This window comes from Stigmatopora nigra, chromosome 4, assembly GCF_051989575.1.
Source record: "Stigmatopora nigra isolate UIUO_SnigA chromosome 4, RoL_Snig_1.1, whole genome shotgun sequence".
Lineage (NCBI taxonomy): Eukaryota > Metazoa > Chordata > Actinopteri > Syngnathiformes > Syngnathidae > Stigmatopora > Stigmatopora nigra.
The window spans coordinates 10,279,868-10,303,833 of record NC_135511.1 but is presented as its reverse complement, the minus strand read 5'-3'; the positions used below and the strand labels follow the sequence as shown (position 1 = coordinate 10,303,833).

Sequence of the window (23,966 nt, the reverse complement as noted above, 5' to 3'; positions counted from 1 at the left end):
TTTTAGCTTAGCCTATACTAATGATATAATTTTCAGTGGTCTACACTCAAGTTTTTGGTGTCCTTACGTATACTGACCAGTAATTATAAGAGATCCTTGTTCTCCTCCATCGTTTCCGAGGCTCCATTAGAACAAGAATAAGGCAGTGGAAAAGTGCCTTGCGGTATTGTATCAGAGTGACAATATACCAGTTTTTTTCGCATCATGGCATACCCCATATAAAAAGATAATAGGTATTTGCCTAACATACTCTTATATTGTCATACGCATGTTGATCTTTCCTTTGAAATTGGAGGGCGGTTAGTGTCAAAACTGTATTACATTTTGGTTTCGCTATCAACAGTGGGCCTCTCATTCTCGTACTCGTTCTCATGGCAGATTAACCGGTAAGGCTTCCTCTCTGGTTCCTCGGCTGCTGTCGAATGGTTCTCCTCCGGGTCTCTGGTTAATTCATGGCGAGATAGATGCTCCACAATCCCAGCCCCAATCGAGTCTCCCAGAACATTGGTAATCGTGCGCAGACGGTCCCTGTGGTTAAAGTGCAAATAGGAACCAGGCAAAGAAAACCGAATCAACACATGATGAAAAAGAGAACATAATGTTTTCATCATCAAATATTCTTAAAATCATTTGTTTTTCTCTGGAATAGCTATGTTGCAACTCCAAACTTCTAACTGTTCCTCATTATTCGATCTTCAGAGGTCATATTCAGAAGCACCGTGACACTTCCAGGAATATTGAATATTTGAAACTATTGTGTACTGGCGTATGGTTTCATAAGCTGTACCCAAGATGGAAAAGGGGAATTAAATGAGCTGAACCATTTCCCGGCTTTGCTGGTAGTATAATAAGCCCTCTATGCTTCTTGCAAAAACTGATAAGTTTTAACTTATGTTTATGAAAAGCACCTGACAATGAATTTAGCAAAGAAGTTAACCTGGTAAATGTTCACATTCATATCTTATTTCAGAAGGCTCTATAATCATGTTTATAAGACAAAAGAAGAACTTACAGGAACCAATCAACAGCGATGATAAGTGAGATATCATCAGTGGGCAGACCAACTGATGTGAGCACAATCACCATGGTAACAAGCCCAGCCTGCGGGATTCCAGCCGCTCCGATACTGGCTGCTGTGGCTGTGATGCTGTCCAGGGATATAGATTAAGACATTTAAATTATTATCTCCTTTTTGACACAATAAGGAATGCACCATGCAAGTTTCTGGTCTTTTCCTATGCTTACATAGCTTTTTACAAAAAATCTCTACTATAATAAGGAATAAAACAAATTGGGATGTGAAAAAAAACACAAAAATGGATAATGTAATTTGTAAAATGTTTCAGAAGTGCTTAACAAATCATGTGCTATACTAGAGATAATGAAGCTTGTGCGACTGCTTACCTGATAGTGAGAATCTGACCGAAGTTGAGGTCAAAGTTGTTCACCTGAGCGATAAAGATGGCCGCCAGCGCTTCATACAAAGCGGTGCCATCCATGTTGATTGTGGCGCCCACAGGAAGCACAAAACGGGTTACACGCTTGTCTACTTTGTTGTTTTCCTCAAGGCACTTGAACGAGATTGGCAAAGTGGCCGAGCTAAAGGAGATTAAGCAACATGAATTCACTCTGCTACCTTGTCTTAGTCCAACGACGGCTCACAAACCTAGAAGATGTTCCTAATGCCGTGATTAGGGCCTGCAGAATCCCCCCAATGAAGACGAAGGGGTTCTTTCGGGTGACCACAAAGTAGAGGGTGGGTAAGACCACTATGGCATGGATGAGAAGGCCACAGATGACGGTTATAGTGTACATTCCCAGCTGGCCGCCCATTGCTGTTATGTCCTCCATTTCCACGATTTTACCCGCGATCAGGAACAGGATTCCAATGGGGGCATACCTGACCCAAAATGTCTCTGAATTATTGTCTTAACTAACTGTAGTGATGAATAATTTTCTTATAAATTCAGTGTCACTGGATTATTATTATTATTGGGTCGTACCACATAATGATTGCCACAAGCCTCATGATGGCCTCGTTGAGACAGTCAAAGAAGTCCCTGAGAGGCTGTCCTTGATCCCCCATTTTCCCGATGATTAAACCAAAGCACATGGAAAAGACCACCAGGCCCAGGGCGTTGATCCCATTGACGGCACCAGGGACGGGGATCATCTCCTCAGTTGCCATCAATTTGCTTCCATTGAGCAGGAACACCGACTTGTTGACTGTGACATTGATATGGACCACCCTCTTGGCGTACTGCGTCTTGAACTGAAAAAAGAAAAGGAAAAAGCGCCTAAACGTTAGCCAGTGAAGCTTTTAGCCACGCTGGTAGCAGTACAGTGGCAATTTAATAGCTTGCCATATAGTCACAGTGCCTTGACGATCCTCAGGATCGGACTCTATGACTACATCTGTAAAGAAAAGCATATGGAACAAACATTTCCAGACACAGGTACAACACGCGCATCTTCATTCATCAATTCTGTCTACAGCTAATCTAGTGACAGTAGCTACTCTACTTGTTTTTTTTCTTCTATTATGCAACCACACTAAAGGGAGCAGAAAAAACACATACATGCATATTGGGCTGATCGAACGCCCTAAAATGTGCGTGTGAAGCGTTGCTCATGAACATGAAGTTGTTGTTACAATGATAATGGAAACAATAACAGTGGTCTGACCACTTGGGATTGAAATAATGCAAATGACAGCGGGTATCAGCTCTATCTACGTAGGTTTTGATATATTGGATCTCATTGAAGTTGGCAATATGGAAAATAAGCTAAAAGACAGACAGACCAATGTTAGGTAGATGCTTTTAGCATTTATAGGCAAATTCAATCATTATTTAGATAATAATAATAAAGTAATGGGACAAAGGGAAAAAAAGATCAATTAAATAGTATACATTACCTGTTTTGTGCACGCTTCCACAAGGTTTGGAGGGAACATATTCCTGCAAAACATCAAATACTATTGATTGAGTCGTGAGTGTCAACAAAAAGAAACTTCCAGTCATAACATCCTTCGACTAAAGCAATGAGTGTGCTGGTTCTGTGCTTCGTTGTTACATTTTGCTTCCTTTAAATTACTGAAGTCAACTACCCCCATTGTCTAAAATCACAATGAGAATAAAGCTATCCATTCAATTCAATTCAATATACCTGATGAGGTCCAGGAAGGCATCTGCAGTGTTGACCCTCTCGATCTGCTGCTGGTTGGTAAACTCTTCCTTTGAGCCTTTGCCGGGGTGGATAATGAGCACCATGATGATGCCAATGAACACGGCAATGACCGTGGTGGTAGTGTAATAGACCACCGCCCTCATGCCCATTTTGCCTGAAGCGCGGCTGTCTAGTGCAGCCATGCCTGATATCAGAAAAAAAGCTCACATTACATATTAGAATTCCACAACCCCAAAAATAAGTAGAATATATTTTGTATTCTTGATGATTTATTCATGGCATTTAAGACTCGGCCTTAACTAATCAATATCCAGTTTTCTAATCATATTTAGCCATATTTATCATCAGTTTATGTTTTCAAGTAGCATTTTAGACATTCTCTATTCACTATAACCTCCGTAATAAATTTTAGTTTTACAGGTGCCTTTTGTTTAAGAAATGCAACAGATTTGTATGCTGTCAAACATGTCGTAAAATATCAGTACTTTCTTTCTAGAATTATGCAATTTCTCTTATTTTTAATTCTTTTTTCGTGAACATACACAAACTTTTGGCAACATGATTGTTGCTTACACAGGCAATTTCTGAAGTGTGGCACGATGTATCAAAAACAGCTTCAAAGTTAATAGTTAACAAAGGCAGGTGTTTGTGTTTGGGAAATGGAAAGAACTACGCCACATACACAGATGCAAATATAAAAAGTTGTGTTCATGATGAGAATACATAAAGAAAGCCTGGGAAAAGGTGCTGTAATTACAGATGGAATACACCCATCTCCATAATCTGTTCAAGTATCTTAGAAGGAACAAAGCACAGTAAGAAACTTAATCTGGCCGTGACCTACCCAGGCGGGTAAACAACACCTACTGGAAGACACCCAGGGAACAATCATATCCGCTTTACTTTTTGTATATTTAAAATGGGTCTCATTTTGAAATCGTATCGCAGGGGCCTCCTTTGAATGGTGCATCATTCCCAAGCAAATCATTCGAAATTTTGTGCCAAAAGAAAGACGTATGCGACTGCTTTGCCTGCGCAGTGGTGCCAGTTAACGATTAACACTCTGTCCTTGACCGACTTGGTTTAGCCAAAGATAATGAATGTGTTGGCATCTGACATACAACAACAGTCTAGAGTGACCACATAGTAGTCTATAAGAATGTTAATTTGCATTTAAGATGCTGTCCCCACTTAATGTGTAGTAATGGGGCCTCAATTATCACTGCAGTTTTAAATGAAATATATAATGTGATTCAATTCAATTTGAGTTATAAAAATAATTCACATGAAGCAGAACTTTAAAAAAAATGATCCCAAATATACAATTCCTTCAAATAAAAAATGCTGTTTTTTTTCTATTTTCCTTTTAAATAAAGGCAATACTTTACTTTTTACTTTGCCAAAATATATGCTTTTTTTCCATTGAAAAACAAGATATTTTTAAAAATTTGATTTTTTTAGGGGATAAAAGACTGTTTTCATATCATCAAGCTCATTATCATTGGGCTTTTCAGACATAAGGTTTTATGACCACTGTAGTCAATGGAGGCTTCTCTAAACCTTCTTTCAACTGTCTTCCAGAGTAATGACTGCATTCAGTTGCTATCCCGGCAGTGACAGAAATAGTGCGGGTGTGGATTTCAGAAGAAAAGAGAACAACAGCATTGTACTTTCAAAGTGTCACCTCCCAAAATGCAATTTTCATTCATTCAGATTTCAGACAAGCAAAGCTGGGCTTTTGTGGTGACGGCATTGATGTCAGTCTTTTAAAATGTACCACTTTGTATACCAGCGTGTGTGTGGGAACACAATATAGCTTATTCCGAGTAAAATGTTGGCCATTTTGTCAGCGTATTTTATAGTTTTCATCCTTTACTTTGTGTACAAAAATATTTCACTTCCTTTTTTTCTTTTATAATTCAAGGGGATTTAAGGGTTCTTCACTGTGCCCCTTTCTTCTGCCTCTAGTATCCTTTTGATGACAAGCCTGGGAAAACTTTTTAGCTTAAGGCTGCCTAAAAACAGACAAGTATACACACACACACACACACACACACACACACACACACACACACACACACACACACACACACACACACACACACACACACACACACACACACACACACACACACACACACACACACACACACACACACACACACACACACACACACACACACACACACACACACACACACGCACACGCACACACACACACACACACACACACAGATCACTGACTTGTCGTCCAGGCAACAACATACACCGCCTCACAAATTTCTTACATGCAAAAGAATGAAAGAGCCAAGGCGAAAGAAAGGTAGTTATGGAAAGTGGGGGGTTGCAAGTACAAATGCAGCCCCCCTTCGGTTGGAGAAGATGAAATTTGGGGCACAAGAAAGAATCCCATTAACCAGACTTTTTGGAACTTGATCTACTCTGTTATGGCTGGCAAATATCTCTCAATGCAGTTTTTAAATTCATATGGCATATTACAATGCTGCTGAAACATGTGAAAGGGATTTTGTGGTCAAATTCCGTTGTGCAAGTACCATACTTACTTTCCTAGTTTCACTATGACTGATAATAGCCTTGTCTTTTCAAGGATTCTTGCCTCAACACAAGCACTGTCATCCAGCGTAATTGGTCACTTGACGCTGACTCTATTCAGCCTCACTGTCCAAAAGTATGAGAAAAATTCAAAAAATGCCTGCTGAATTATATAGTGGTCATCTGCAACTATTGCTTAGTTAACCATGTTTTGCAAAGGAAGAATTTTATGTTAGGAAAGCAGACTCATATTTCAAGAGGTAAGATAGTTCTCATGAGTAAACAAAAGTGAAGGAGATGACCATGGTCTTGGCTATGTTTGTCTATTGTAATGTTTTGTTTTTATAGCGCGATTAAGTGGACAAACGAAGTAAGGTGCACCTGGAGGGGCTTTACATGGCCGTAAACCTGAGCACTCCAAAGACCATAAACAGCCAAGATGTGACAAACTAGTTAATTCATCTTTCATTCCGCGCAACCTCAAACAGGTTGCGGGGGTTGCTGGAGCCAAACCCACTTGTCTTTGGCCGAAAGGCAGACTACACCCTAGACTGGTCGCCAGTCAGTCGTAGAACACGCAGAGAGGCAAACGACCATCCGCACTCCCAATCATACCTCCACCAGCGGGAAATGAGCCCGTGCCTGCCCGCTCTGAAATCAGGCAAATGTTGGTCTTGTATTTTCCATTAATTACTAGTATGGCAAACTTTACTTTGGGCCAGAGGCGGGGCGCACCTTGAATTGGTGGCCAGCCAATCGCAGGAAACAAGGAGACAAACAAAACATCCATCAAACATTCACGCCCAGACTCATACCTAGGAGCAATTTAGAGTATCCAATCAGCCAATACATGTCTTTGGAATGTAGGAGGAAACCGGAGTACCGGGAGAAAACCCATGCAGGCCTGGAGCAAACATGTATATTCCACACAGGTGGACCGACCTGGATTTGAACCCAGGTCTTCCACTCTGAGGCTGATGCTCTAACCACTCATCCGTGCTGTTACTAAACAATAATTCCATACATTACAACATTGTCAACGGAATTAAAAATCTGTCCTGACACCCCCCATGTTGTTGTTTTCTCCTTAATAATCACATGATATGATGTCGCATAAATCTAATGCTACGCTGTGCTGGTACAAAGGGGCCTCTCTTATCTGTGTCATGTCCCCGCAAGAGACAATTACGTCATATGTCTCTCAATGACCTGGTTACGCACTATATGCATGATGCACACCAAAACAAGACTGTTGTCAATACTGTGACTGTGCAAAAAAGTTTTATACATGTTTCTGGATTGTTTCTGATTAATATAATCAGAATTAATGTAATGGGAAATGTACTTTAAATAAAATTGTGTATATCTGATTTTTTTTATTTTTTACAAACATTTTGCAAATTGATTATTCAAGATAAGCTCATTAAAACTAGTGTGCAAATGATATGAGCGATGAAAATACTGGAAAATGTCGACATTACTGAATAAAGAATGCTGCAGCTTATGGGCCCTAGTTTGCGCTACCTTGTTTATATATGGTGTTGACTGACCTGTTATAAGGCTGGACACAAGTAAGGGCAGGACCAGCATTTGCAGCATCCTCATCAGCAGCTCTCCGGGGAAAGAGAATAACTTGATGTCACGGTAGGACATTTTGTAAGGCCGCAGGGCAAACCCCAAGATGATACCTGAACATGTCAAATTAAAAGTTAGCAATTTATATAATGCACACATCGCAACATACTTATTGTTTGTTATAATTTCATTGTTAGGTAGGAATTTCAGATGGTTGCATTGAATTTAGAGTTAACGTTGTCGAGGGTTGTTAAGTCATGCACAAAAACATTTGGAAATTCACTTAAAGGTGGCAGGGGGTGCTAATAGGAAATAAACGTGCATCCTTCTCTGAGAGTGTAAGTCACTGTGCTCTTGTTTAAGGGTTTTGAAGCCTATAGTCTACCAAGTAGCTGATTCACAAATGGACTGCAGCTCCAGCAGGGGTACAGAATGAGAGTGGGCCCTCACCCGCTTTCCTGACGCAGAATAGTTCAAAGGTTAATCTCGATAGCTCTGATGTCAGCTAAAGAGGTCGGGTGAGGTCTCCATAGGTTTCTTTGTGAACTTTCTATTTATTCCCAAGACAGCTGGTTCGTTTTGTGCTATGTACACAATGTCACAAAATTTGGTGCACATGGTCAGGAAGACAGGACCAATGAAAACCAGTAGAGAACCTGTGTTGTGAATTGGGCAGATTTTATTTTAATGCGCTGAGTTAAACCACCATGTTATCCTGAGACCAAACGCTTGCAACAAACAGAGTGCAACTCGACTTTTTGCCTTTGGCCTTAAAGTGGCAAACCACATCAATATGTGCGTCGCAACTGTGCATCAGTTTCAAACTGTGCTCACAATAATACACAGGTCCAACAATTTGAAATTAGACCTTTGCATCTTTAAAAAAAAAAACTTTGAATTTAGCTTGGAAAATCTGGAACCTAGGCTCCATTTCTCCCTTGCCCTCCAGTTTTTTATTTGTATTTTCAGACTGTTGTGTGTGTTCTTTAGAGCTATTGATTAAGTAGCAATAATAATAATATTATCATTATTATATGTCAGCGTTGATGTGCCCGAATGTTAATGATGATAAGACAATTAAAAACAAGACTTCTACATTATTAAATGACAGGTAAATATTAAAAAAAGGTAAACAGTGAAACATTATAAATTTGATAGAGGGTGAATCTGTATTTTCAAATATTTATGCCAGGGGACAATCTTGAAATCTTGTATTCCTTTATTTTATTGTTGGATTACAGCACCCAATTCCCCTTTCTTCCATGGCCTCCAGTTGGGGCCTTTCATTTGTTCTATTTGTGCGTACATTACATTTAGGGTACTAAAATAAATCAAATGTTTAAAAAAATAGCTGTATGTAGTTGTCACTTTTCACTGTCTCCGTAAATGACAATGAACAGCACTTAACCAGTTCATTTTTAAAGATAACGGTTTTATTTTGTACGTCTTCTTTGGGGATTTTTTGAAAAACCCAATAGTATTAAAGTTAAGTCATCTTCACTCACCAATGATAACCGCTGCCACGGTGAATATGACAAAGGCATTTCTTACAAAGAAGCCCTTTACGTCATTCTTGCTGATGTTGGAAAATCTTTTCCTGGCTACCAAGGAGCGGGACTGGATGCCGGCTTGGATCTGCCGGAGGCCTCGTCGGGCTCTTTGCGGGTCCTCCCCGTTGATCTGCGTCATAGTGGAACACTCTGGAAACAAAATCATAGCAAATGCTAAATTTTGATTGACATCTTGGTGGCCTTTGAGAACCCCCTATACTGTCAGCCAATATAAGAATTTTTCTTTGCTGATATATTTGTCAGATTTTAACCTTTGGTTTGTTCCAGCAGAAAAAAATACAAGTTGTTCTCTGCCAAGAAAGCAAAAGTAATCATTAAAGACATCTCACCACAAGTGCTTGTAATTTCTATCTATTTTGCACCTCCTATCAATGGGAAATTAATTTTTGAGCACTGTTTGCATTAATAATATTTGGCCCAAGGGGCTCTTCTGAGATCCCTACCCACCTGTAGACTTGGACACCATCTTAAATAAAGCCAACTGTTTCTAATTTGGGGTTTTAACATTGATCCTGGACATCTTAATCCTAATTTTGTGCAATACCATTCCAGTTTACCATTATTGGAAGAAATAATTTGCAGAAAATATAAAACGTAAAACCAATTAGGTCTTTCAAAACTTCTGAACCAATCTGAAATGCTCAGAGCTGTTATAAGTGCTCAATTAGTCTATTGCATCATATTTTCCCCAGGATATTCTCACATATGCCCTTGTAAAATTGTTCCCCAACCTTTACTTTGCAGTCAACAGAGCATTCCACTTTTCAGAATGCATGTCAAATCCAAACATTATGAACCAATTTCACAAGCCCTCAAAATGTGGTAAGCTCTTTAACATACTCTGAATGAGGGAGCACATGTGGCATGCGACACAACTCTGACGGAGCACTACCTCAAACAACAGCACATGCACAATGTGTCCCACACAAAAATTGCTTAGCTAGAACAACTGCATAATTTGATAGAAACTTACTTGCTGACCTTGAGGCACTTTATGGTGGAATTAAAGCTCTGTCAATGCGTGGTTGAGGTTGGGGGTGCAATTCTGTCGCTGGTCACAACAGTGTTGCTCTTTGGTGGAGAGTATGACAAAAATGAGGAGTGGGAGGCGTGAGGAGAAGCAGAAAAGTGAAGGAACTGTGAATGAAAGGACCAGTGAGAGAGAATGGAGGCGGTGCCACTGAAGTCACAGTTGTTGCCTTGTAGGGGGGATGATAGAGGGAGGGGGAAAGTGGGAGAGGCGGTGGGAATCAAGGTAGAGGGAAAGGGATGATTACAGGGGTACTGGGGTCACGGGAAGTTTGAGGAGTAATGAGCTTTTCTTAGCAGGAAAGAAGAGAAAGGACCTTCTGTTGTGTTTTTGTATGCCCTCTACTTCCGGAGATGGCAGACTTGTACTAAATATTAAAACTTTAATGGAGTTGGTAATGACAGAGTTTGGTAAACAAGGGATATTGTGTTGTTTGGGCACAAGTTGATGATTGATGAGGTTGCTTGAGCATCTCCACAATTGAATGTTGGTAAAATAGGCTGCTATGGCAATATCATACATTAAAATACAATCCTTACCACAAAGAACCAATTGGTTAAAGTTGTTACAACAGAATTTATTTATTAGTTCTAAGAAGGTGTTTGTAACTTTTTTTTGTTTTTATGTCAGTAACAATAAGATCCAGACACTTGGATATATTACTCGTGACTCATACAAAGAGAGTGCAGGTTTGGCACTCCTTTTTTGAGTTGCAACAGCAATCTTGAACGGTCTCATGCACAAAAACAGACACGTGAACACTTACCAAATCTTACATTGTGGGGAGGCCAACTCCGTTATTTCCGAGAAGAACAAACTAACAAACAACAGATTTCCATTTTGTTCATTTTATAAATGATGCCTTAACTTTCCATTCTGACCAATGAGTATTGCATAATCTCTGCACAAAAACATTTATGCCCATCTCGATCATCCACTCAGTAGGTATATTCTAAGATAAACAGACACCATGAACCGATGATATGTGTTTAAATTCTCACATGATCCTCCATGAAGGTAGTTTTCAACCCACAAAACAAAACAAAACATCCTATATACTCTAAATGGATTTAACAGGAGGGCCTCCATGATCTATGACCCTTGTCCTAGTGATTCTCACTAAATTTGTGACATACCTACACTGTAAAAGCAAAAACAGAGTCTTTTGTTTTCCACAAGCATAAAGACAGATTGGTTAGGAAGAAAACAAGAGCACTGTGCCATAAAGTCCAGCAAAAGAAAAGTGAAACAACAAAGAATTAGGTAAATCTTTCTTCTTTGTCTTCATGGGTGTTTGCTTTTGCGGGGGTGCTTTTGTGTGGCTGTGGAGTCTGAGCAACAACCCCACAAGTGCAGACTTGCCAATCATACTCCCTGGCTTTCCCCTTGGTACTTTATTGATTTCCATATGAATTGTTATGTTTTTGGCTACATTTTCAATTTCACAGATTAAGAGTCATCTGGAATGTTACTGATTTAAATAGAAAAATATGATTTAACTAAGGAAATAAGTTTGCACACATATTGTATCTTCTGTGCCATTCTGATAACCAAACACAGTTTGCAAAACACTACCAAAGCCACATTGGTCCCCAGGGGCTGATGTATCCAGAACCGGTTATAGGATCCATGGCCCTACAGTGGCCCCCCCAGGGATGCTACAGAACTGGGGCCGCATTGTTTCATCATCATTGTACGCAATGGTTTCCCATGGATCGAGTGTTCTGATCCACGAGGGAAAAAGAATAGAAGAGAGTCTCAGCGCGCTCGTTTCTGTTGTTCATTGGCTTAGATGGTCACACGCTGTTTGTCAATGAGGCCACCACAGATGCCACTCCTTTCAGATGTGTTACTAACTGCAACAGCAGCAAACACAAAGGTCTCGCTGATTAATTAAAGCATGGAGTTTCAATGTTTGTCTCGTGTTGTATAATCGTTTCGTACGTAGAGTTTACTCTGAATAGCAACAAAAAAGAAAAGTACTAAATATCAAGACACGAGCAAGCGAAAACACAAGTTTGTTGAATTGGGTGTGTTTCATGACAGCAATATGCAGAGGTCATGACTTAAACCACAATTTGTAGATCACAACTCTGGCATGTGATCCTTACGGTGAATCTGCAATGAAACTAAAACGATCTTAAAATGACTTTTAGATTGAAATCAGTGGCATCTAGTGGTGAGTCTGTGTGACGTAAAAAAATCTAAGAAAAAACTGTATGGCTTAAAATACTGTCTGTTATTATTATAAAACAAAAATACATCAAAGTGGGATCACACTAGAAATCCTACACCACATTAAGACTTGTGGTTAAAATTTTTCACTATTTTGACTATGCATCAACATTAAAATGATTACAATGCATATAAATATTAGTGAATATATGTTTTCTTGTGTTCTTTCTTATTTATTTTCTGTAACAAAAATGTGACAATTTGTTTGACCACATTTACTGGTTGGAGTGGTTAGGATAATCCCAGAGAGGGTTGGAGCAAACATGTAGGCTGACAGATGGCTTCGCTAATAAGTATTTGCAAAGGATCCTACAGTCTTTCAGGAGTCACAGACCAAGACTTTCCCAACAAGATGGACAGTTTTCTGGAGGGAGAGAGCCAATATTTCAACATTTTTGGACCAGGGACGATGGGTGTCTCAGGGAGAGGATGGTCCACTTGTCTGACTTTGCTCGAGCACATGTGCCTGGACCTGCTGGGACAAATGGACTTTCTGCTGGAACACAGGGATGTCTGCTTTAGTCTGACGGGCCCATTTTATTCCGACGACCTGTTCGTGTGGATGTTCCATCACATGTGATCAGAAAATGTGGATTGAATCCAAATCTTTCCTTAGATGATGTTGACAACCTATTGTGAATTGGTATTTATCTGATGTTTGAAATAAGTGTGGTATTGTAGTACAAATTCTGTACTAAAGTCAAATGATAACAAGAAAGCCATCAAAGCATTTGGGTAAATTGTTTTATATTTGGGGCACTGACTAAACACCTTCATTTTAAAGTATGTATAACTTGAAGATCTGAAATAAATGTTTACCAGGTGAAATGTACTGTATAATAGGAACATTGAGAACATCAATGGACCAGAAATACAAAATAATTGCTTGCTGCACAATAGGAAATGGAATAGGAAATCTTGATGAATAACAACAAAATGTTGTATAAAAATAAGTTTTATCTAACATAATAAATTTAAAAAAATAAAACATAAAAAATAACTTAAAGGGCATCACAATGAGATTTGTGGTGCTTAATTTAGCAAATCCTGGCATTATGGGTATGAGTATTTTGTGAAAAGATCAAATTAAACAAAATATATACATTATTTGGGTGTATTTTTTGCTGGTCAGTCTTCTGGATGTCAACTGTGCTGCCTTCATGTTTATCGTAAAAAAAGACCACGTACTCTGATTTCAAGTCAATTTGTTCTTTCTTCTAACCATGGGGTAATTTAGGTAATTTTTAGTAAAAGGATGACTAACATTTAGTCTTTGATTGCAAAATGCGCAGGCATCAATTTTCAGATTAACAAGTATCCCAAAAAGTAATTACTGTTAGTAAGGTTGTGTAATTACACGAATGGTTTGTAAAATAGCCACGTGACATTTTGTAATACGTAGTTGAACGTGGTTGCTTTGTTGGGAGATTAATATGAAGTTAATCTGTGATATTTTTAATTGAAGGTTTTACGTTTTTTTTATCGACAGCACTGGAACGCATCACCTGCGGTTCCGTCAACAGGGACCGTATAAACACAAGTACGCTACGCTTCGTGTTTAGCCATCACAGATAGATCTAAATATAATGCCTCTTTGTTGTCTTTGCGGACGACATCTCTGCACTCTTGGATAAGATTCGACCCTGCCAAATCATTTTGGCGACACATTCTAGCTGCTTTTTTTTTTACTTCATCGGGTAAGACGATGCTAACGTTTTAGCACCCCATCGTGTCAAAAGAATAGGGACCAGAGAAGAAAGAAAATAAATTAAGGGAATTGCTATTTGATTTAATGTTGGATTGTAATGACAATGACATTTTAGGGCTTTATTGTATAATCTCGTTAAAACTCATTATTTTCCGTTGAAGTCCACTTTATTGGCTTTTATATTTCAAAAACACTAACCGTCCGATTTGTGACGTAGGATATTATACAGTGTATATTTAAGGAGTAATCTCCTGTCTTTAGAGCCTTTAACAGAAAAGTCCAGTTGGTTTGAACTGGGATGCCTGGCAGTGAATGATCACTGTTCAAATGGATTGGACGTTTTGTCAACACACTTTGGAAATCACTGTACAGCAAGGGGCAAACAGTCCCCTGGTAGGGACCAAGTTTGGTCATCAGTGATAATGACTCAATTCTTCAAGTGTTATTGTGGCAGGTAAATCAGGTTTTGTGAGTGTCTTAAAAATGTTTGGTGTGTGATTGTAGACAAGTGATGGGTGGACTGGTCAATGGGTGGCGAGGAAGATCTCCGCCTTTAATGATAGGCGCCCTTGTCGCCTGCCTCCTCCTCCTGGGCTTCAACTACTGGGTGTCCAGCTCGTGTAACCTTGAGCTCCAGGTATGTATTGCTCCTCCAAGGCACGTATGCTTGTTTGAGGCTATTTTCTCTCTGCCTTTTTGATAACATCAATCATCAATTAGCAATAATCAATTTAGCAACAGACAATACATTATAACTACCCCATCAATGGCAGCTAAGGAGTTAGAGCAATACATTACACAAGAATGGATTTTGTAACAACATAGTTTGAATCTGGCTTTGGTGTAGATTACTGTGAAGATTTTCATTTTCCGCACCGCTTTATCCTCATTACACGGGGGGTGCTGGAGCTTATCCCAGCTGATTCCAGGCCAGAGGCAGGGGACACCCTGGATCGGTGGCTAGCCAATCGCAGGGCACAAGGAGACAGACAACCACACACACTCACACTCATACCTAGGGGCAAATATAGAGTGTCCAATCAGCCTACCGTGCATGTTTTTTGAATGTGGGAGGAAACCCACGCAGGCAAATGCAAACTCCACACAGGTGGTGGACGTGACCTGGATTTGAACCACTCATCCACTGTGAAAATCTTCTAATCCAAATGCATCCCCATGTTTCTTGACCACAGGCGAAACTGTATGAAATGGAGGCCCAGGTGCGCCGCGTAGGGGCAGCAGAGGTGAAGAAATACGAGTTGCAGGTGGAGCTCAATAAGCAGAAGGATCAGACTGCTCGCATCGAGAGTCTCTATAAGAAACAGATGGAGAAAGTCCAGAACACCTGTAACCAGGAGAAGGTGCGACACCAATCTAATAAGAATTTGATCACCTTGATAACTCAACGCACTTGTGTTTATTTTTTTTACAGGCAACATTGGAACAAAATGTCTCCGCTGCCACCAAAACCATACAGGAACTCAAGGGTAGTACTGCTTTGTGTGGATATGTGCATGGCTTATATAAGATGTAGATCAATATCCAACTTTGCATCTAAATTTTAGTTTATTTGTATTGATGGATTTGAGTGTAAAATACTGAGGCATGACTTTCTTGCTCAATTGCATTAAGAAGCATGTAAAACCTCATGGTGTTTGTAGGCTGCTAAATTATGGGTAGCTTTCCCCACTCACAAGATTATTAAGTTCCTTGGTGTGTCATCCACTTTGTCTTGCTTTATTGGCCAGTAATATCTTTTTCTTAGCAGCAAGTGCTTAAGCCACTTTTGTGCTTTTATTATTTGTGGTTTTGTGTATACATTTTGTGAAATTAATGCCATTTTTATGTGGGCAGACCAACTAAATGAGAAGAACAATGGCCCGGTAAAGCTGGAGAAGGAGCTACAAGCTTGCCAGAGCAATGTCAAGACCCTCAATGATAAACTCACCTATGACATGTAAGAAACTCTTTTAAATACAAGGCCTACAGTGTGAGTCCACTGCGGCGCCAGTTTTCCCGCAATTGATCACAAGAGCCATATTCACCCAACATTGTCTTAACATGTATTTATTTACGTGTCTGTAGGACACAGTGTAACTCACAGCTCCTGTCCCAGAAGGAGTTGTGTGATGAGCGTGTGACTGCAGCCAAACTGGAAGCCCAAAAGAAGGTTACCAAGCTCCTTCTCTCCATCCAGATAATCAATGTCTCCTAAACCACTTTTTGACTATTCTAACGTGGACAGGAGAACAAGGCGGAGAACAACGGCATACAAGTGATCGGCACGTTGGCAAACGTGTCCCTCAAGGCGTTGACTAACCTGAGCCACTTTTCCAACCGTGCCTTACCCAGCAACATCTTGAACAAACAAGGTAAAGCTCATATTTAAGCTATAGTCATTTTAAAATAAATCTGACGCATCAAACACACACACCTTTTGAACAAATGCAAAAATAAGTTATTCCTCCTAAGGGGGTGCAGGAAACTCGGAGAGCAACCGCCAGTCCGATATGATAAAAGACGACACGAAAAAGCCTGAGGTGGCTGTGTCGGCACACGACAGCAAGTCCTCTCTGACAAATAATCAGACTCACCTGGAGAGGATGGCCGCCAATATACAAGGTGAGGATACCGGGTGTATTTCAGGCCCCCAAGAAGCCTGAGGGTAAATGTTCATTTTTCGGGGGGCCATTGTCGACATCAGAGCCCCAATCCATTTTGACTGGGCTGATGTTGCTCACTGTAGTCTACGGCATGCGCAGAAAGTTTATTTGTATGCCCGGACGTGAAAAATTAGAGGAAACAATGCACGTTTGGCTGTTTTTTAAAGCGGCAGAACCACAGGCAGGTCAGGTGCCGACTGACAAAGGGATATCCGACACTACCATCGTGGAAGAGAAGCTTAATGAAGAAGATAATTACGACCAGCAGATGTTGGAAGGGCGGGGACTTAATCTGGACAAACAGCAAGGGGATATCACCGTTGGTATGGCTTCACGTTTGTGTGTGTGTTAAAGATGTCACGTGGGAATTTGTGCGCGTGGAAGTGAATGCTAGGGTGTGTCTATTTTTCTTTGCCCTCTAAGACAAGGTGATGGATCTGGCCGATTACAATGGCGATGACGAAAATGAAGGAGAGTTCGAGGCGGACAAGCAGGCTCAACTGGCTCAAATATAAGGTGAACACAGGGTATTAATATTTCACAATATGACTGAAGTACTGATTCGAATATGTCAGACCCTACTCCTTGTTTAGTGTGAAAGAAGAATGTTGTCCAAGAAAAAAAGCACACGTTGGACACACTGAATTAAAACCATTTTGACTGTCTGTTGAACAGCCAAGGAGAGGCAAAGATGTCCAACAGCACAAGCTTGATAGTTTTTTGGAACCAGTAGGATGGGCCTGCTGAGTCAAGTCGTTCACAAAATGTCCACTGAATGAAGGACGGAGCCATATTATGTGTCCTGGTCAAAGGACAGAGCCATTGAAGGATGAACCCAATCTACTTTGCACCAGCAGATCACTTTGATTTGAGTTGTGTGGTTTTAATGTGTAAATGTTTTGACCTGCTGAACAAATAAGTTTCATTCAATAAAAGAGGACTTTTTAAAAAAAAACTTTCTACACTCATTGATCTTTTGATTCCTGTTATTTTGTGATGACATAAAAGAATATTATTACATATCACATTTGACCTAAACTCAGTCTATAATACATTAGGAAATAATTGCCATTATGATATTTAAGACTATAAAATGGAATGGTAAGGAAAATTTAGATCTACTGGATTTAAATGTTTTATACTTCAAGAATATATTTTAAATTAAAAGCAGAATATTTTGATTCACTAAGTAGTTGTAATATGGCAAAACAAAAAATAGGGGTTTTAAATAATATTGAATAAAACTAGAAATGACTAGATGTTAGTGAACTTTTATTTTCTTATGATGCAGTAATTGCCATTATTTACTAGAAAGGTTTTTCTAAAAATGTAGGTTTATTTTTACAAAACTCAATATTTTAAGGTTACCTGTGGTCATAAATTGTCAGCTCAATAATTTGGATATCATATATGAAATAGCCCACTTTAACTTTACCACTTTTATTACAAGTTTTAAAACATTGGCCACAAACACACACCATTTACAGGTGCAACTCACACATTCATGAACACAGGTGAGAGAGACGGGGAGGAGCAGGAGCACAAATGTTGATTTGATGTTTTACGTCACATGATCTTGACCACGGGAAAGTACTTGTGAGCTGTGAAGTCAAATTCTGGTAACACCTAGTGATGAAAAAAAAAAACAATTGAATTAAAGGGAGGCCGAAGAAAGAACGATGAAAGCCATTCATACCATGGTCTCCTTCTTATGTCCTCCAGCCAGGAGTTTGGTTACCACAAAGTTGGGCTTGGCCACTCTCAGAATTCCATTCACCTGTTGTCACACAATGTAGAACAAACATACAAATGATGTTTAGAAGAGTACTACTTCTATTAAAAGATTCCATAGTTAACTGTATTTTAAATACCTCAGAATCGGGACTAGGCATGTTTTCCAGGATAAACTTGGCCTGCTGGAAGTGTTTGCTGGCTGCCAGGTAGAGGTCAGCAGAGCCCGGCGCAGGATTGTACTTCTTCAAGTCAGACATTTCCTGTGGAGCAGAGATCTTCATTTAAAAAGGGGCACTACAGGAAGAATATTTTAAAAAGAAAACAATCCCATGTAGCTAGAGATCCCAACACTCTACAGTAGTATATAGTACATTGGAATGCACATTTTTGTCCTTAGGCCAATTTTTTTTTCAAAAAAAGGTCTATTTGTATCATATAAGAACAAAAAGTACATTAGTAGCATCCATGTGGTAACCAATATAACTCCTTAAAAAAATGCTCAGTACCCATGGTTTTAATAAATTGTCCATGAAAAACAGTGATATTATTGTCATTTTTCATGTTATCTGTTGTAGAGCCCCTTTATTGCTCACAGCATTTGATAACAGATTGAATGATTCTTTGGAGTTCGGAACAGTTTGTCTTCCGAGGTGGCATCAAAACAAAAATGCAATCAATGCCGCTTCAATATTCAAGTGAAATGAAAAATCAGCTACCTTGAACTGTATGTAGTGCACGGGCGGTGGGGTGACGACACTGTTAAAAGGTGCGAAGCGGTGCTTGTAGCGTACTCGCTCGCTGTCCAGTTCGAACTGAGGTTTGCGCACTTTGCCGTCCATGTCCAGCGCCACCATTGTCTGACGAGAAGGCAGACTAAAGGTTACTTACTGATTTGGTCGACTTATCGGACTTACTTGCTGTCGTACCTTGTACATGCCAGCGCACATGTTCTGGTAGGCTTGACTCATGTTGATCTCCTTGCTCAGAGGACGAACTGCACACATACATTGAAGCCAAGGTTAAAATAAACCATTGTATACAGGCCTAGGATAAAAAGGAGCAACCATGTCCTGACCAGAACAAATAGCCTTAGCGTACCTTTCTTTTTCTTCTTGCTTTTTTTGCTGCTACGTCCTTTCACCTGCTCCTCCAGGATCCTCTCTTCAGCCATTTGCGATGCATCCGCTCTGCTCAGCGTGGACATCAACCATGCGTAGAGAAACTCTGACAAATACCTGCGGGATGGCCACGGCTTAGTCGGTCATCCTTAGCACAGTGGTGGTGACTACCAGTCCGGGCGATGTACCAGTAAACGTAGTAATATTCATGCATACTGTACAACTCCAGCTCAAACCCGCTGAGGAGGTACTGGATCATTATCCTCAGGTTGTGGTAGAGGATCCACGTCCCCAGGCAGGCAAGGTGCTGCCGCTGGGGCTCATACTTGCTCAGCAGACTGTGCAGGGCCGCATCGACCTTCTCCGCCTGATAGAGATTATATGTACAAGGTTGGTACACAACTACTGTATCATAGTGAAATATCCCAAAAGGTTCACCCAAAGGTTCAGAAATTTGTTGTAGACCAGTGAACTTTTCTGGTAATGTCACCTCATCCTGTAAGGTCGCAAACTCTTCCAGAATGTGACCGAGCTTGTCACGCTGACGGGCTCGATTGTGTCCGTGGATCTGAATCAGGCTGCAGAAGGGCTAACAGCAAAAGATAAAAAGGAGTCGGGTCAACAAACGATACGTGATCAGGCATTAAATAAAGCTGATGACTGAGGTACCCTTGTACAGTGTGTGACAAAAGAGTCAATGTAGTCCTTGGCTTGATGGTTGTTAAACAAACAGCACCTGCGCATGCCAGACAAGATAAAAGTATTTCTTTGGGTCGAACAGAGGACGCCTCCCGATGAACATTTCTGGTATTGAACATCTTTGACTTTTTGCAGACTTACTTGTATGAGAGAACGGGTGGACTGACAAAGTACCTAAGGGCGTCTTTGATCATGTCCTGCATCAGATGCGTGCCAAAAACTTTCTTGTTGTCAATCAAGAACGTCGTCTAGAAGAGCCATGACAATCCCTTGGGTTGTTAACACTGAGTCGGCGAATATAACAAGCAGGGCCTCACCTGAAGTAGCGATCTGGACAGCACGCAAGGAGACTGCTCACTGAACTCGCAAAAGAAGTCCTGGTCGATAAAACAAACGTGACATTCCAATATAACTGCTCTGTGATCAAATGAATCATGACTTTTATGAGTCAGGCAGTAGAGCCATCCTCGTTACCAGAATGCCATGCAGGTTGGTGGTGTTGATGACGTCACAGACGGTCTTGATGCGCTCGATGAGTTTGCTGAAGTAAGCCACCATGTCCTCCCTCTTGATGATCTTGGCATACCGAGGGAAGGTAGGCGGCAGCAAGCGCTGGTTGACCAGTGGCTCGAAGCCCATCACAATAGAGTGACCTACAATAGAATAGAAAACAATACAAAAACTCATTGAACTCATTGTCAGCTATTGATCGCGAAAGACATCCAATCCATTTGAACTAAATTTGCAGAGGTTAAAAACAGCCAACTAATTAGATAGAACTGTTATTACCAATGGCATGGAAAAATAATGAAGCATTGACACGCAAAAAAACAACAACATATTATTAATGAGTTCCTTTGCCCACCTCCTTTGGTGGTGTCATTATGCGACTGGATGCCATGTTGCACACTCATATGGATGGCAGAGAGGAGGTCAGTTGCCTGCGCAACAAGCTTTTGGGCCTCCCCCACCGAGCTGGTCTGTTACATAACACAAAGTAGCAAATCGCTCGCTTGCATGCCTGTCACTGTGTGTTCTATTGAAAGACGACTTATTAAGGTTACTTCTTTCTTGGTGAAGGCGATCAGTGCAGTCAAGAGAAGGCGAGTGAACTTGATGCGGTTGAACAATGCCAAGTATTGCTGATGCTGCAAGTAAACAAAGGCATCAATTTAGGAAACTTGGAGCAGCAACACGGTAACAGAAAAAGAACTACACAAATCTGATTTATATGATATGATAATACATAGCAGTGTCCTAACACTTACGGAAATAAAACGACAGAGAAATAGCAAGTTTGTGACATGAAAAGTATTTCAAACACGGGAAAGGACTGTCAGGAACTGAAAGGTGACAGAATAGGAAGTTACTTATAACAGATTGAACGGTGACAGAATTAATAAGTGTTATGAATCGGAAATAAAGTGCAAGAAATGGCAACTTCAGATTTTTCTGTGTAGTTCTCAGATCTATTATTGACTTTATGTGTATAAGATTGAAGAACAATCTTCATTTACACTGTCGTCGAGGATAATAAAAGTAGTGATGAATGCCCCTGTAATCAGTGTTATAAAAACACTACCCGCATCACGCCTTCTAGGGAGCCTCCATTTTACAACAGCAAGGAACACATTTATAGCGGTCGACATGCAGCATCTATTACAAAAACAATCACCTCCAAAGCTACTCCTGGATCTCGCTGCTCTCCCTGTCGACTGCGTGTGCTCTGTAAATGGAAAAGAATAAAAAATAAAACACCAAAGAATGTGGCAAGAACATGACAAATTTTGAAAAGTAAGATACCTTGACTTTCCTCTGCAGCTCGTCCTCCACATCCTTTAACATGCCTAGAAGACAGAAAGAAAAAATATATATACACCACATGAACTGGAATACAAAACAGCATTTGGCGACGGGCATAGCATAACAATACAAAACATTGTACCTGTCACACGCAAGTCTGTGACATTTGTGGCCATCCTGAAGCCATATGTCATGGCCTGGAAGTCCTCCTGCGGTTACATATGGGAGCATGAGCAAAGATCACCCCCACAAATCTCAAAAAAATAACCCTGCAACCCACCTCCTCGAATACAGCCGCCTTGTTAACTTTCTCCCGTGCGATGTCGCAAATTTTCAGGATGCCCAGGGCAAAGGCCTTGAGGGCAGGCTCCTCGATAAGGTCGGGGTTGTGAATGTACAGGCAGGTGAACACCGTCTGAGCAAGGGAGTGGCCCTCTAGCCATGTGATCTGTTACAAGAACACAACATATCATACATGAATCACAAGGGTACATTTGTACAACATTGTTGAATGTTCAGTGTGAAATTCACCAAACAGCAGAAGCATGTATCCATGATTCCGATCAGTTCAGGTAAGCTTAGATCTTTCACCTTGATGGCGTCTTCCTACAGGTGAGAAAAGGAAACATTACACATTGATTAAATACACTTATGTGAAATGAGCAGTGCTGTGTGAGGGCAGGGGTGTACCTTGATGGCTTGCTCAAAGTTGAGCACTTTCCTGTTGACTTGGTTCCCAATCATCCCAGCATCCATTTTGGGATCCATCATCTCGATGGCCGACATGGCCTCAAACAAGCCGAACCTGCGACCACAGATACATGTTTTGACCCCCATGCAATCATGTTGATGTACTGTGTTTGACAATTGTAGCCCATTGCATACTCACAGCTTGTCATGAAGCAACTCCCCAAGGTTCAATTCTACAAGATAAAAATGAACGTTTAAAGAAAGAGACAGTAAACACAGATCAAGACATCTCAATGGCAAATTGATGATGATGATAGGTACCTTTACAAGAGCTCTTAAAATCATGGGTGATATCCACCCAGTTGGCATTGTTCTTCATTTTTTCCGGAATGCCCAGCCCCCAGCCCGCATCATCCTCATCCACCGACGACTTCATCACCATGGCGAAAACTACACGTTCACACGGAGCACAGCAAATTAGACATGTTTCCTTCTCATTTTCCTACACATCATTCAATGCATGCTCAACTCTGGTGGCATCAGACCAAGAAGGCAGTACATGCAAGGATGGAATCTGAAATGGTGCCAACTGAATGCTTGGCTGCACTAAAAACCCATTTGCCAACCATTAAAGGGCAGGAGAACACATAGATTCCAAAGACTAAACCATGTCTAACAGAATCAAGATAACAATTACATCTAGCTACAATCAAACATTGGAAGAGATTCAAAAGATTTTTTTCTACTGCATTTCTACTTGCTATAAACACAACTAGATCAAAAATTGGTTCAGATGTGGTCTTTTAAATTTCCACTCACATGAGAGAATGTTGATGTACTGTAGCCACACATTAATTATATAACAAACATCTGATTGTATTTTAAAATCCAACCTGTAGCAAATATCTATAGTTCACAATACGATTATATTTATTAAGACAACATGTTTGGATACAATCGCGTTACTGTTTAGTTAATGAAATCAAATGATTCGAGGACAGACAGAACCCATAAAAAAATCTAATATCTACAATACAAAGATCCACATCTTAGCAAGAGACTGTAAGGGTATTTTCCTCAGCTGAAGTGTTTATATTTTCTCCTTTAGATTTAGAATGTCTGACGAATAAACGATCGCTCCTTAAAATGCACAGTTTTGACTGAAAACTAAGACATACCTTATGTTTTGGTAGTAGCCATGTAGCCTTAGCTGAAAGGGGAAAGACCTCCCGGGAACCGCGAACACTGGCGCGGGTATATGACGTCATCAATAAATGACGGCACTCATAGTTTTTACGCCCCGTTGAAAACTATCAACCGCTGCGAGACACTTCACACTGTGACTGACTCCCTGATGCAAAACACCATCCCATCGGGGCTGTATTTGCTGAAAACCAT

At 40.4% G+C, this 23,966-nt stretch overlaps 3 protein-coding genes across 6 annotated transcripts; 1 reads left to right on the top strand and 2 right to left on the bottom strand.

The window, feature by feature from the left end:
• On the bottom strand, positions 1–10,031 carry LOC144195629 (excitatory amino acid transporter 1-like). The gene is made up of 10 exons (XM_077715396.1): positions 9,862–10,031; positions 8,823–9,017; positions 7,293–7,430; positions 3,169–3,373; positions 2,918–2,960; positions 2,004–2,272; positions 1,667–1,900; positions 1,405–1,599; positions 1,013–1,147; positions 1–528 (listed from the first exon to the last, which is right to left on the bottom strand). Exons 2-10 carry the CDS (start codon positions 9,004–9,006, stop codon positions 318–320), a joined length of 1,614 nt encoding a protein of 537 aa, XP_077571522.1. The 5' UTR covers positions 9,007–9,017; positions 9,862–10,031; the 3' UTR covers positions 1–317.
• Positions 10,032–13,687: 3,656 nt separating this feature from the next.
• LOC144195498 (Golgi membrane protein 1-like) lies at positions 13,688–17,422 on the top strand. Of its 4 annotated transcripts, none has more exons than XM_077715189.1 (11): positions 13,688–13,850; positions 14,366–14,498; positions 15,055–15,222; positions 15,294–15,348; positions 15,716–15,818; positions 15,947–16,031; positions 16,107–16,233; positions 16,334–16,483; positions 16,698–16,847; positions 16,948–17,040; positions 17,200–17,422. In XM_077715189.1, exons 2-10 carry the CDS (start codon positions 14,373–14,375, stop codon positions 17,037–17,039), a joined length of 1,056 nt encoding a protein of 351 aa, XP_077571315.1. In that variant the 5' UTR covers positions 13,688–13,850; positions 14,366–14,372; the 3' UTR covers position 17,040; positions 17,200–17,422. The 4 variants fall into 4 exon arrangements, with proteins under 4 accessions (XP_077571315.1, XP_077571312.1, XP_077571314.1 ...); XM_077715186.1 differs by having other exon boundaries at positions 16,692–16,847; positions 17,200–17,419; XM_077715188.1 differs by lacking the exon at positions 13,688–13,850 and adding an exon at positions 13,906–13,926 and having other exon boundaries at positions 16,692–16,847; positions 17,200–17,419.
• A 597-nt stretch (positions 17,423–18,019) lies between these two features.
• LOC144195457 (N-alpha-acetyltransferase 35, NatC auxiliary subunit) lies at positions 18,020–23,010 on the bottom strand. Its single transcript, XM_077715112.1, has 22 exons — positions 22,890–23,010; positions 22,768–22,801; positions 22,569–22,683; positions 22,410–22,484; positions 22,159–22,326; positions 22,021–22,087; positions 21,879–21,922; positions 21,751–21,801; positions 21,140–21,223; positions 20,941–21,055; positions 20,550–20,728; positions 20,393–20,452; positions 20,217–20,323; positions 20,046–20,112; positions 19,867–19,965; positions 19,565–19,743; positions 19,357–19,493; positions 19,185–19,252; positions 18,975–19,115; positions 18,396–18,518; positions 18,221–18,301; positions 18,020–18,150 (listed from the first exon to the last, which is right to left on the bottom strand). Exons 1-22 carry the CDS (start codon positions 23,008–23,010, stop codon positions 18,091–18,093), a joined length of 2,175 nt encoding a protein of 724 aa, XP_077571238.1. The 3' UTR covers positions 18,020–18,090.
• Positions 23,011–23,966: the final 956 nt, after the last annotated feature.